The sequence below is a fragment of the Telmatherina bonti genome (genome assembly GCF_933228915.1).
Source record: "Telmatherina bonti genome assembly, chromosome: 12".
NCBI lineage: Eukaryota > Metazoa > Chordata > Actinopteri > Atheriniformes > Telmatherinidae > Telmatherina > Telmatherina bonti.
Genome location: NC_136610.1, coordinates 3092053 through 3104802, shown reverse-complemented (window position 1 = coordinate 3104802; position 12750 = coordinate 3092053). Strand labels below are relative to the sequence as shown.

Below are 12750 nucleotides of genomic sequence, written 5' to 3'. Positions count from 1 at the left end.
AGGATATGGATTTGAAAAATATGAACAGTGTGATGTATAAACATGTACAACAACAAATACATATACGTACATATAAACATGAAAAGAGAAGAAATGGAGATGTCAGGTCATCTGGATGGAAAGCAGGTCCTCCACATGCTGTTGGATCATAGAAGACATCAGAAAGCAGATCCATCAGCTATATGTCTGACAGAGAAATAACACAACAAAAACATATCGATCAACAAGGCAAAACAGTCATATAGAGAAGTTTTTTTTTTTCTTGTATTTAATCATGAAACTGTTTTAAATCTAAAATATTTTATATTCTGTATGTTAATACTTTTGAAAGTAGTTCAGTTAATGTTTCATAGTTCAGTTAATGTTTGCTTCTTTGTTGACTGGTCTTGCTTTCTTTGCTTTTGCCTTCTTGAGCCGCCACCTAGTCCCTACCCCCACTCCTGGCTCCAGGCCTGGGGGTAGGGCACCAGGGGAGCATCTGGTGGCTAGGTCTTTGTCCGTGGGGCCTGGCAAGGGTCAGCTAAAATGGGTACATGGGCTTCACTGTCTGTGGGCTCACCACCTACAGGAGGGGCCGTAGGAGACAGGTGCAATAAGAGCTGAGCGGTGGCATGAGGTGGGGATACCACCCTTGGTTGCAAAAACTGGCTCTAGGGACGTGGAACGTCACCTCTCTGGTGGGGAAGGAGCCTGAGCTTGTGCGCGAGGTTGAGCGGTTCCGGCTAGATATAGTTGGACTCACCTCGACGCATGGCTTGGGCTCTGGAACCAGAACCCTCGAGAGGGGCTGGACCTTCTTCCACTCTGGAGTTGCTCATGGTGAGAGGCATCGAGCAGGTGTGGGTATTTTCATTGCCCCCTGGCTTGGTGCCTGTATGTTAGGGTTTCCCCCAATGGACAAAAGGTTGGCTTCCCTCTGCCTTCGGGTCGGGGGACGGGTCCTGACTGTTTGTGCTTTTCACCTAACAACAGTCCAGGGTACCCCTCCTTTCTGGAATTCTTGGAGGCAATGTTGGGGGGGATCCCTCTGGAAATTCCCTTGTTCTGCTGAGGGACTTTAATGCTTACATGGACAATGACAGTGAGACCTTGGCGGCAAGGCCCCGGGGGTGGATGAGATCCGCCTGGAGTTCCTTGAGGCTCTGGATGCTGTGGGGCTGTCCTGGCTGACACACCTTTGCAGCATCGGGGACAGTGCCTCTGGGCTGGTAGACAGGGGGATCACACTCCTCAGCCTTCCTGGTAAGGTCTATTCAGAGGTCCTGGAGGGGAGGGTCCATCGGATAGTTGAATTTCGTATTGAGGAGGAGCAGTGTGGTTTTCGTCCTGGTCGCGGAACAGTGGACCAGCTCTATACCCTCTTTGGGGTCCTGGAGGGGGCATGGGAGTTTGCCCAACCAGTCTACATGTGCTTTGTGGACCTGGAGAAGGCATTCAACCATGTCCCCTGGGGACTCCCATCAGGGGTACTCAGGGAGTATGAGGTACTGGACCCTTTTGTGCGAGCTGTCCGGTCCCTGTATCAGAGCTTGGGTCGCCAGCATTAAGTCGGATCTGTTTCCAGTGAGGGTTGGACTCCACCAAGGCTGCCCTTTATCACCGATTCTGTTCATAACTTATATGGACAGAATTTCTAGGTGCAGCCGAGGTGTTGAGGGGATCCGGCTTGGTGGCCTCAGGATTGGGTCCCTGCTTTTTGCAGATGACGTGGTCCTGTTGGCTTCATCTGGTCGTGATCTCCAGCTCTCGCTTGAGCGATTCGCGGCCGAGTGTGAAGCGGCTGGGATGAGAATCAGCACCTCCAAATCTGAGACCATGGTCCTCAGCCGGAATAGGGTGGATTGCCCTCTCCGGGTCGGGGGTCAGGTCCTGCCTCAAGTGGAGGAGTTTAAATATCTCGGGGTCTTGTTCACGAGTGAGGGAAGGATGGAGCGCGAGATCGACAGACAGATCGGTGCGGCGTCTGCAGTAATGCGGACTCTGCGCCGGTCTGTCGTGGTGAAGAAGGAGCTGAGCCAGAAGGCAAAGCTCTCCATTTACCAGTCGATCTACGTTCCTACCCTCCCCTATGGTCATGAGCTGTGGGTCGTGACCGAAAGAAGGAGATCTCGTATACAGGCGGCTGAAATGAGTTTCCTCCGCAGGGTGGCCGGGCTCTCCCTTAGAGATAGGGTGAGGAGCTCGGTCATCCGGGAGGAGATCAGAGTAGAGCCGCTGCTCCTCCGCATCGAGAGGAACCAGTTGAGGTGGCTCGGGCATCTGGTCAGGATGCCTCCTGGACCTCCCTGGTGAGGTGTTCCAGGCACGTCCCTCTGGGAGGAGACCCCGGGGAAGACCTAGTCTGGGCTTCCCTGCTTAGGCTGCTGCCCAAGCGACCTGACCCCGGATAAGCAGCAGAAAATAGATGCATGCTTTTTGGCTGGTGAGAAGCAGGTCAGCAGATGATGCTGCTGCTTGCAAACGGAAGTACAGGTTTGCAGGCAGAGTCTGTATGGAAACTACAGCATGAAATATAAATCAAAAGCAGAATTATTTTGGTTAATAACTGTACAAATGATAGATATGTTCCAGTGAAATTTAGTGACGACAATGTTAACCTGCAGAACATCCTAGTAAGTGGAAACCAGTTTGTTTGGTGTCAAGAGGAGAAAGATGCTGGATGTGGCGGAGTTTCTCCACATCTGTCATCATCATCAGTTTGTCCAGCTTGTAGAAAGCAGACGTTGCAGAAACAAATAGCAGTTTCTCACATCCGTGCTGTGTGGGATCTTTACACAGAGTTTAACTTTTTTTTTCACTCGAACACTTTTTTTTGTGACATTTTTCTGTTTTACTTCATATCTATCCACATCAGTTTTAAACCTGCATTTCAACATGAGGAAAACCTTGTTAGAAGATAATAATGTAATGCATGTATCTATCAAGCTACATTTCCCCAATTACATCATCAAGACATGAGTTCCTGTTTAATTAAGGAGGTCGACCTCCATCAGAAACGTCTGGATATGAGGAGGATGGTCAAGAGTCACACAACCCGTTTCCAGATAAGCATCAGATTAAAGGATTTGTAAACATTACTTCTAAATAAATAAATTATTTACTTCTATGCTTCATGATGATATAAATGTAAAACATATTTACAGTAAACACAGCTCAAAGTGATTTGAATATTAAAATTTCCGGAGTCACAGCTATATTTATACTGCTTCAAGTGAACAGTTTATTCAGCTTCACAGCAGCAACGGTGATCAGGACACACTGTAATTAAGGTAAGTAAGTGCAATCTGATTTATGTGAATAGAGGAGGAAACCTGTGCCTTTGAGTCCCTATGACACACCCAACGACTAGTCCAGGGTTCATTCACATGTAGGGCACATTCACGTCCGCCTTTTTGATCCAAATCCGAATTGCTCAGACAGTCCACTTTGTTTTGGGTTGTTTTTCTTGGGAGCTTTTTGTCTGTTTATGACTTAAAACACCACAGGAAACAATTCTGTAAAAGTGATTTTTTTTCCACAAAGTTTCACCGTTACATTATATTATTTGGGAATTGCAGTAAAACCATGCAAGCAAACTTACTTAATATCTAAGTAGATATTGAAAGGGTAACCGAAAATATATTTTAAGGCCTCATAATTAATGAAAATTTTACTTGGAAGCTTCACATAAAATGTCTGCAGGCAAAAGTTTCCAGAACAATTTTGGTATCACACAAAGCAAAACAAGTCTTGGATAATGCAGTGATCAGGATAATTAACAGAGTTGGCTACAGAGAATGGTTTGTCTCTCTGTGAGGCCCTGCAGTGGAATGGCAACCTGTCCAGGGCGTACCTGCCAATTGCCCAATGATTGGCAAAATAGACTTCAGCTTCGCCACGACCCTGAATTGGACTAAGTGGTTAAGAAGATGGATGGATGGATGGATACAGGGAACCCAAACATCCATTGGTTTTAATAGTCGAAGACGGCACCATTCATGTTTAAAGCAAGAACTAATGAATTGCCAGGAAATATTCACAACAGGTTTCATCAGAGGGAATAAATATACAATTTAAAAGAATTGTTTTACTTAAAAAAAAAAAAAATAAAAAAAAAAACAAAGTGAGAACTACAAGAACAGGTTCTCGTGTATTTTTATGTACAGTGATCCTATGAAAGAATCTAAACAATGAATTGAAGAAATGTCCAGGTATAAAGATGATATATAAACACACAACTCTTGAAATATACTGGGAGGAGTGTTGAAACAATGAGTACTAGTACTTTCCATATGTTTCCCTTTATTTATTTACATTTCTGTTTGTTTTTGTGTGTTTTCTCTTTACTTATCAACACATTGTAATCAAGGACAGGTAAAGATGTGTAATAAGTTATTTTTTACGTTATGGAAACAGATGTCATGGAAAAGGGTGGGGGTCAATAAGCTTACATGTTCACTCTCCTTTTCAAATATGTGTGGTGCTATGCTTTTTACACAAATGAATTTGCGCCTTACTTGGTTTACATACTCTAAATAAATATTAAAAATCCTAAAAACTATATATTTTTAAAAAATTAATAAAATGCTTGATTAATTTATTTAAAGAAGCATGGTTTAGAAATGTCTTGAAAAAAATAACTAAAAACAAACCTGTGAAAAACAAAACTTGAACAAAAACTAAGACCTTTTAAAAGTAAAAAGAAAAAAACTCTTGCAGTTTAAAAAAAATCTGACTCATGTTGTTCTCTGAAATTTTTTCTTCAGGCTGTCACTGCGATGTGCATCACATGACAGGAAACTACATGTGGGATGAAGTCTCCAACAAGGAGTTTCTAATTGGGACCAATCAGGACAGCCGGTTACCCCTGTGGTGGAACGGATCAGAACCGCTTTGGGTCACACTGGAGAAGCTGGGAAAGAAGGTTTACATGTACTTCTGGCCTGGTGAGCAATTTATCACATCACATGGTCAGATGATCATATTCTCATGTCGTCACATCATCACATCAGAGATGATCACATTATGATCACATTCGCACATGATTACATGATTACGATGACATGACAACACTATCAGATGATGACATGATTACATAATAACATGATAACAATACTAATGACAGTAAGCCCATTCGGACAGACAGCGTCTATCCATGAAGTCATCTGGTGGGTCATCAGGGGCTGCAACAGCAGCATGGTCCAACTGGACAAGTTTGCTGATGTAACAACTGCACTGATGGAAAATCTTACCTTTTGCACCTTCGTCAATACAAATTCAATGTAAAGCAAGATCCTGTTCCGCCATTTTATTATTATTCCACCAAAGTTTGGCAATGTACTCCTCCTGCACCATTCAGGTCACTTCAACCACTCAGATCTTCAGCCCTGCAGCTCATTCAGGAATGACTTTTGTCATTTTAAATCTTTGTAGTTTTTGAGATATTTAGCATTTTGTAAAAAAATTAATTCAGCCTTGTGATTGGATGAAAGTCTTTCAAACCACGTTTGGACGTTGAAAAAATTCAGCTCGGCGATTGGTCGGTTTTTGCATAATGAGCTGTAAACTGCTTAAACAGAGTTTGCAGTTACCGGTTCATCTAGTTCCAGTCCCTATTGTCTTTCCTACAAAATGTTTGAAACGCTACTCCTCCTACACCTTTTGCCTCACTTCAGTCATTCAAATGTCAAACTGTTCAGCTCATTTAGGAGGTATGTGCAATGACTTTTAGTCTTTCTAACATGTAAACTTTTCAAGTTATTCAGGTTTCTGTCAAATTTGCAAATCCTTTCATGTGATTATTATTATTATTATTATTAATAATAATAATAATAATAATAATAATAATAATAATAATAATATTATCCTTATCATTACGGGTTGGGGGCTGGTGGATAAAATGAATGGAACTGTTGAGGTGTCATGGGGAAAGGTTGAAATGGAATACATACATTTGATATAAGTAATTAAATAACTTGAAGGCTGCAGAACTTGTGCTGCTTTGTTGCCTGTCAGGTTTAGTAAAGATGAGTTTACTGCAGTATGAAACACTGACATTGTTTGAAATCATTTTGTCGACTCCTAATAATAGCAAAATGGATTTGTTAAAGGAACACACCATGTAAGTCCCATTAGAAAATCAGAGTGAAAGGTTCAACCATTCAAGACCAAGTTATGTCATCAGTGGAGGCAGGTCCACAAGCTGCAGTTGGTGAGCTCCAACTGCCCAATCCAACTTCAGCTGGTTGGCTGCTGCCATACACACACACACACATATATGCACTCGCCAGTGTGAACACACACACATACAAGCCAACTTTAGATCATAGTAACTAAACTATGAATCTAAAGTTAAATATAAATGAGAAACAAACAGAAATGAGAAAACTAGCTGCTGTTAGTGAATAAAACTGCAGACGACTCGGTGACTGTGTCACATGCAGAACATGCAGAGTGGAACGTGTTCAGAGAAGATCATGCCAGTGTGACCCCTCCCACACAAAGGCAAGAGGCACGCCAGGAGGACCCCCGAGACCCGGGCCATCGGCAGGCACCCCCAGGCGCAGACCCCAACCGCCCCACCCCGGAGCCAGCCATGCACCGACCCAGGAGGAGGCAGAGGGGGGTCCCAGCCAGAGTCCCCCGGAGTCAGGGGGAACAGGCCCCAGCAGGCCCGGACCAGCGAGGACCGGCCCCGCCGGGCACCGGCCACCCAGGGCAGACAGAGCGCGGGCCCCACGGCCCCAAGAGCCCAGAAGCAACCCCCCACCCCCGCAGGCAGAAAGTTTCTAACCAGCTTGCAATATTTTAGTACTGCAATCCTTTGCTGCCAGACTAGTTGTGCTGCATGTAGCCAAAGTCAAACATGACAACATGATCAGATAATTACATGCAGAGATAATTACATTATCACATGATCTGAGGAATAAATAATGGAGTGTAGAGCTGCAACTATCAAGTACTTTTGGAATCGGAAACTGTAGATTATTTTTACGAGTAATCGAGAACTCTGATTATATTATTATTTTTTAAAACAAATACTTGAAACTCAAAGTAAATCTATAAATTTATATTTGTGAAGCTGTTGCTTGTGTTGTTACTACATAATGCATGAGGAGGAAAATGTGTTTTAAAATGTGATACTTTGGTGCAGCCGACGTGTTTGTGCTCAATGTGTGGAGAAACAATCCTCAACCGATGGTGAATTTCTGCCTTTTAAAGGATAAAAAGAAGAATTCCCGTAGAAAGAAGGAGTGACTTGTAAACATGTCCACAGTAAGAACTAGCCGATGTCTTGGTGGACGACGTGCCTGTTAAAAGTGTGTCTGTTTAATCCGGAATAAAAGTTTGCTGCAGGAACAGAGGCTGCCTAAAACATGCGCTTTGACTCTGCGTGTGTGCAGGAGAGACAGATGAGGGACGGATTACCAGACGGTTAACGTGCGTTAGCAGCCGACACCTCGCCATGCCTCGTCACTGCTGACTGATATCACAGGTTAGAACTCTGTACATTTTACCAGCCGCTGCTGCTGCTGGTATAAATCAGAAAGCTGGATCTCCTCCTGGAGCGGTGAAGTGGGGGGGTTTCCTTCCAGCTGCTGCAGCATTAAGACCTGCTTTACAGCACACACACTGCACTACGTTTTCTGTCCTTTTCAGTGTGAAATGGTCCCACACTGCCACTTTTTGGTCTTTTCCTCCCCTCTTCTTCATTCTCTGCCATTAGAGACCAAAGCAAGGAGGATCTTCAGACAGAAAGCAAAGCGCTCGCCGCTGCTGGTGGAAATGTCCGTCATCAGTCCGGCTGAACCAGTCAGACTGTACAGACACACCGTAGGCCACAGGCTCTGCTTTTATAGATTTTATACATGTTTAGATATTTTACATGTTTACTGAAACAGTGATGTCGTCCCTCCGAACAGCGCAGTGGTCTCAGAATGCCGCCATGATGCATAAATTAAAATATATCTCCATGTGATATTAATTAAACGGAGCCTCGAGGTAAATAATTTGCCTCGATCAATTTTTGTACTCAGATTACTCGAGTTACCCGAGTAATCGTCGCAGCCCTAATGGAGTGCCTTGGTGTGTTTTCAGGATGTGAAGTGAAGATTCTGGGCGTCCGTCCGACATACTGTAGACAGTACATCTACAACCCATCAGAAAAAGCCCTCAGAGACTCCATCAGCAATGCACTCAGCGTCCTGCAGTAAGAAGACCACCACCTGCCCAGATCGATTAGTCCATCATTTTTTATGTTCCACATCTATAACATGTTCTCACTTCATAAATTTAGTAAACAGGTGATGCTGATGTGATCTGTTAAAGTTTTCTGTTGAAGCATGATGTGACTGAAGGGGAAACTACTTTCTGATTGACGTGGTTTTCAATATTTCATTGTAAATAAATATTTCTGTCATAATAATCAAGCAAACTTGAAAAATAGGATTTAAATGATTAAATACCTAAAAAGCAGCTGAGGAGGACTTCCGGGCTTGCACTTTATGGAGTAGGCACAGGAGAAGAGGCTCCTACGAAATAATTTATAAATGACACCCAAACCCTCTACAACGAAACGCTTTGATAACAAACAACTTAAGGATAACGTTTTGGATATGAAGAAGGAAAATACAGGACCATCCCAGAAACCTTTTCCTTTCGCAGTTCAAGGCTCGAAAATGACGGATAGTATGCCAGAGGAGGCTGAAGATATGCTAGCGACATCTACACTCTCGCTACCAACACTAAAAGAAGAGCAAGGTGAGTTTAGAGAAACTATACTTGCTCAGATGAAAACAGTTTGCTACGTCTTATAAGGACATTATTGGGAATATAACATCACTCAGAGAGGAAACAAAGTCAGAGATAGGGGCCATGCATGATGAACTGGCTAACGAGCTAGCACAACTCCGGTCAGCACACGCTGAGACCACAGCAAATTACCGAGAGATGGAGGGCGTACTCAACGGAGCTGTGGGGAGGGTTGAGTTGCTGGAGCGGTCTCAGTAAGATATAATCAAGGAACACAAAAAATTGATGGATTTATTTTTTATTTGGATTTGGAGAACAGAAGCAGGAGGCAGAATCTTATACTGGTGGGCATAAGGGAGGGACCGGAAGGAAGCAACATCCTTAAGTTTGTGGCGGACTTTTTCCCCACGGTGCTCGGTCCTGACAACTTCGCTGCTCCCCTGATGATAGACGGAGCACATTGCACTCTAGCACCGAGGCCAACCTGGTGCATTACTGGTGCATCTTCATTACTACACAGATAAACAAAAGATACTAGACCTCCGGAGGACGAAAGGGACAGCTGATGTACGAAGGAGCATTGGTCCACATCTTTCCAGACATGAGCCCAGAGGTGAACAGGCTCCGGGCGGCTTACGACCCAGTGAGGAGGATACTACGAGAGGCAAGCGTCAGCTACAGTCTGTTTTACCCAGCCAAACTTTTCATCACGCTGAATGGAACTAGACACTCATTTCAAACCCCTAGGGCCGCGGAGGATTTCTATGATAAGGACATTGCCAAAGTGAATTAGAGAAAAATGGAAACACTTAGAGATGAGGCTGGATAACAACTTTTACAGTGTTTTTGCGTGAGTCTGATTTACCCTAGAAGGTTACGTATTATTTTAGTACTACATCGAATTTTGTTTTGGCACAGTTTCTTGGCTTTTCTGGGATTATAGAAAGTGGATTTATTTAATTTTTTTCCCTCTCTCTAAGGAAGACTAACTGTATTAGTTAGAGAACTGACATTTACTCTATATCAATCTTATTTTACTATACAACTTTTTTATGTTAAGAAGGGGGAAGGAACGGAAGGAAAGAGGGGAAAAAGAGAGAAAAATGTATCAGCGTTTGACTTGAGGATTGGGGTGTTTAAATGTTGAATCATTACATTTATGGAGGAGCTTGTAACTAGATAAGTCCCCTTTTCTGTGTGTGTGTTAACTGGTTCTAGCCACTCAAAGGTTTTGAGTAGCAAAGTAGTTTCCCTTACTGCAAGTTTAGGTGCTGTAGGGTTAGGCAAATTGCGTTTCCGTTAATAATGTTAAAGTTCAAGCAATTTTTTAAAAATGTGGGGTTATTTTGTATGTTTGTCCCCCTCCCTCCCCAAAGGATGCTCAAAGACACTATCCGGGCATTATTTATGCACTGCAGTAATAGTGAACTACTTGTAATATAACCGGAAAATTTAGGACAAGTGATCAGACTTAAGTGCATTTTGTCCGCTGGAACTGTAAAGGCTTAAATGGGAAGGAACATTTTGGCGCATCTACAGAATTTAAAAGCAGATGTGGTGTTTTTAACCAAGCTCATAAGCTATTATATAAGAATTAGATTGGCCAGGTTTATCACTCAAATTTTAATGGGAAGTCACGAGGGACTGCAGTCATTATCAAAAAGTCTGTTCCCTTCACTCTGACAAAAGTTTTGGCAGATTTGAATGGGAGATATGTCATTGTAACAGGGAAAATTTACACTACACCAGTGATATTAGCAAATATCAACGCTCCAAACCATGATGATGACAGATTTATTACCTCGGTACTAAATTTTCTTCCTGATCTCCATCCACATAACTTAATTTTAGCGGGAGATTTTAACTTTGTAATAGACCCTGTGAAGGATAAATTCTCCTCTAAGACTCAGGCTTTGAGTAAATCAGAAAAATATTACATTTTCTTCAATCAGCTAATATAATAGATATCTGGAGATACATGAATCCAAACTAAAAGAAGTACTCTTTTTTTTTTTTTTTTTTTTTTTTTTTTTTTTCTTTCTCAACCTCATGTTTCTTTCTCAAAAATAGATTATATTTTTGTAGATTCTAAAATGGTGTCCTTAGTTGATCACATTCCTTATGAGGCTATGGTGTTATATGATCTCGCCCCGGTGAAAATGCACTCGAACATCTTAAGTAAACGGTCATGTAAAAAAATGGATGGATAATGGCCTACTATCAAATGCAACACACATTTCTGCCATCAGATCCCAAATCAAATTTTATATACAAACTAACGATACCTCTGAAGTGACTAAGAGCACTGTGTGGGAAGCATTAAAGGCATATATTTGTGGACAGGTTATATCATACGACACAAACCTAAATAAAATCCAAAAGGAGACTAAACAGAGACTATCACAAATTTCACAAATTGACCATTGTTATGCAAATTCCCCTTCTTCTGATTTATTAACAAAAAAATTCTTTACAAACTGAATTTAAGCTTCTTTTCACAGCTGAAACAGTCAAGCTTATTAAACAGTCAAAACAGATATTATGAGCATGAGGAGAAAATTGGCAAATACTTAGCCCACCAATTACGGACAAAAGACGCATCAAGCCAAATCATTGATATACATACAAAGTCAGGAACAATAACTAGGAATCAATCTGAAATTAATCAGGATTTTAAACAGTTTTTATGAAAATCTTACTTTTTCTAGATGACTTACGAATCATCTAGAAAAAGTAGATTAATACAGGCTTACTTTAATGAGCTGGATATCCCTTCTGTTTATGGAGAACAAAAGCACTTACTAGACACACCCATCACATTGCAGGAAGTTTTACAGGCAATTCATAGCTTGCAAAGTTCAAAAGCCCCAGGCCCTGATGGGTATACGGCAGAATTTTATAAAAAGTTTGCTTCTGATATTGGCCCTCTTTTGTTAGAAGTTTTTATTGAATCAGTAAAAGTAGGGTCTCTCCCAGCCACGTTCTACCAAGCCTGTATCTCACTACTTCATAAAGAGAGCAAGGACAAACTTGAACCAGCATCATACAGACCAGTGAATCTGCTGAACGTTGATGCGAAGATCTTAACAAACATTTTGTCTACACTGTTAGAAAATATACTTCTGTCTATAATTCATGAGGACCAAACCGTATTTATCAAGAACAGACAAATGTCACATAATATCCATAGATTTAACATAATTTATTTACCCGGTTTAAAGGTATGTCACGAGTTGTTGATATCCCTAGACGCACAAAAGGCCTTCGATAGGGCAGAGTGGGATTATTTATTCTCTACCCTGTCAAGGTTTGGTTTTGGTCACATGTCTTGGATTAAGCTTCTTTATACATCACCAAATGCTTCAGAACAGAAAATCAGCTATAATCAGACTATTTCAGATTGATGCGATCTACAAGGCAGGAGTGTCCATTATCCCCCCTCCTTTTCGCAATCGCAATTGAACCATTGGCCATTGCTTTGCGAAAACATACAGTGTACGAAGGGATCTTTAGAGGAGGAAAGGAGCACAAGGTCTTGCTGTATGCGGACGATTTACTGTTATACATTTCAGATCCTGCAAACTCACTTTCTACAATATTGACTATTCTGGAGAAATTTGGACAAATATCAGGGTACAAACTTAATATGGGTAAGAGCATGTTATTTCCAATAAATGACATCATTGACCAGCATATATTTGTACAGTTACCTTTTAAAAAGGTTAGTCAGTTTAAATATTTAGATATTAATGTCACAAGAGTTTTGCCAACCTTTTTTAATGAGAATTTGGGAAAATTACAGGGAAAAAAGGTGTAAAAACTGGAGTGACATTGCTCTATTGTTAGCTGGACGCATTAACATAGTATAAGTGAATCTCCTCCCCAAATTCATATTCCTTTTCCAATGTATTCCAATATATGTTAATAAGAGCTATTTTAAAAATGTGGACAAGATCATTTGTGAATTTATTTGGAACAATAAACCACCTAGAATAAAAAAGTTATTCTTGCAGCGTCTAA

General features: G+C 41.6%; 1 protein-coding gene across 1 annotated transcript in view; it reads left to right on the top strand.

The window, feature by feature from the left end:
• Nucleotides 1-12750, top strand: part of enpp6 (ectonucleotide pyrophosphatase/phosphodiesterase 6) — a gene marked incomplete at its 5' end in the record, with an annotated part of 98753 nt that overhangs the window by 21760 nt on the left and 64243 nt on the right. The window contains 2 exons of the mRNA XM_079249702.1: nucleotides 4716-4925; nucleotides 8077-8188. Of these exons, the coding sequence (XP_079105828.1) occupies nucleotides 4716-4925; nucleotides 8077-8188 (322 nt within the window). The remainder of the gene's footprint in view (nucleotides 1-4715; nucleotides 4926-8076; nucleotides 8189-12750) is intronic.